General features: G+C 56.9%; 1 protein-coding gene across 1 annotated transcript; it reads right to left on the bottom strand.

The window, feature by feature from the left end:
• Positions 1-6: 6 nt before the first annotated feature.
• On the bottom strand, positions 7-1,533 carry LOC103728436 (zinc finger X-linked protein ZXDB; the record flags this gene model as incomplete). The annotated part of the gene is made up of 1 exon (XM_008826452.1): positions 7-1,533. A coding segment is annotated over one exon (1,527 nt), but the record flags the coding sequence as incomplete, so codon positions are not given.
• Between the last annotated feature and the right edge of the window lie 4 nt (positions 1,534-1,537).

The following is a 1,537-nucleotide window of genomic DNA, read 5'->3' on the forward strand; positions in this document are numbered from 1 at the left end:
CAAAAATGAGCTTCCAGTCACCGTGATAAGGTCTGATTCTTTCTGGGAACCACGGTTTCCAGCAGGACTGGAAAATCCAAACTGGGTTTCTTCCTCCTGTCCAAAGAAGTCAGGGTCAGGATGCACACTCCAGTCTGCTTTGGCTGGGGTCAGGAGTTCCAAGACACTGTTTTCACAGAGGGTGCTGGAGGGCGTCAGGGCTTCGGTGTCCACAGTTAGCTTACTGCTAGGAGTCAAAGCTTGGGGTTCTGGGCTTGAGTTTTTCAGAGCCAATGAGCCAAAGAGCCCCACATTTGCACTGGAGACGACATCCATATCCAAGGGGCTCTGCTGATAGCAAGCAGCCGTAGCTCCAAAGAAGAGAGAGGTATCCAGACTCTGAGGGAGGTCACTGGTGGCCCTCAAGGCCCGAGGGTCCACAGCTTGCCCCAAGGAGTGACTATTCTCCGCAGGGAAATTCCCTGCCAGAGTCGAGTTCACAGAAGCCACGTCAATAGTCAGGATGCCAGAATTCACCAGCGCCGTGTCCAGCACCGCAGCAGAGCTCCCGCCAGGCACCTCGGAGAACAGAGACATTACCTCTGCACCACTGAGATCACTCTGTCTCTGGCTGGTGAGCTGGCTGCTGGGTGTCAGAGAATTCGCAGCTTCCAGCTGCGCTAGGAGATCCTGGCTGAGGTTGTGCCTCTTGGCCATGTGGGTCTTCATGCTGTGCTTGGAGGTGAAAAGTTTATTGCAGGCAGAGACTGGGCAACGGCTTTTCCAGGTGTCCACATCCTGCAGGTGCTTCTTGGAGTGAATGTAGAGGCTACTCCGAGCCGAGAACCGGGCGCAGCAGCCTTCCACGGGACACACAAAAGGCTTTGTGCCCAGGTGGGTTATGCTGTGTCCTTTCAGATGCTCAGCCCTCGTGAAGGACTTCCCGCAGCCTTCCACAGGGCACGTGAACCTCCGGTCGTCCTCGTGCTTCCTTTTGTGCCTTAACAGTTTGGACATGCTGGTGAAGTTCCAGCCGCAGCCATCGAAGTCACAGAGGAAGGGTCTCTCGCCTGTGTGGCTCCGCAGGTGAATTTTCAGCCTGCAAGCCTTGTCGTACTGCTTGCTGCAGCCAGGGAAAGAGCAGGAGAAGAGTTCCTGTTCCCTGAAATGGGCGCGGTTATGGGAGAAGAGGGCACTCACTGTAATAAACGTCTTCTTGCAGCCCGAAAACGCGCACTGGTAGGGCCTCTCGGGTTCGAAGTGGCTGCGCTGGTGGGTGCTGAGCTTGGCCTGCGTGGGGAAGCTCTCCTCGCACACCTCGCATTTGAAGGAGTTCTCCTGCTCATGGCCCTTCATGTGCGCCTTGAGGTTGTACACAGTGGTGAAGCTCTTGCCACAGCCCTCCACCGGACAGCCAAATGGCCGCAGCTTGTCGTGCGACTGCAGGTGCCTCTTGAGCTTATAGGACGTGGTGAAGGTCCAGCCGCAGCCGCTCAGGGGGCACTTGAAGGGCCGCTGGCCCTGGCTGCTGCTGTGCGTCAGCAGGTGCACCTTCAGC

The sequence above is a fragment of the Nannospalax galili genome, unplaced genomic scaffold (assembly GCF_000622305.1).
Source record: "Nannospalax galili isolate Female #2095 unplaced genomic scaffold, S.galili_v1.0 C49107423, whole genome shotgun sequence".
Lineage (NCBI taxonomy): Eukaryota > Metazoa > Chordata > Mammalia > Rodentia > Spalacidae > Nannospalax > Nannospalax galili.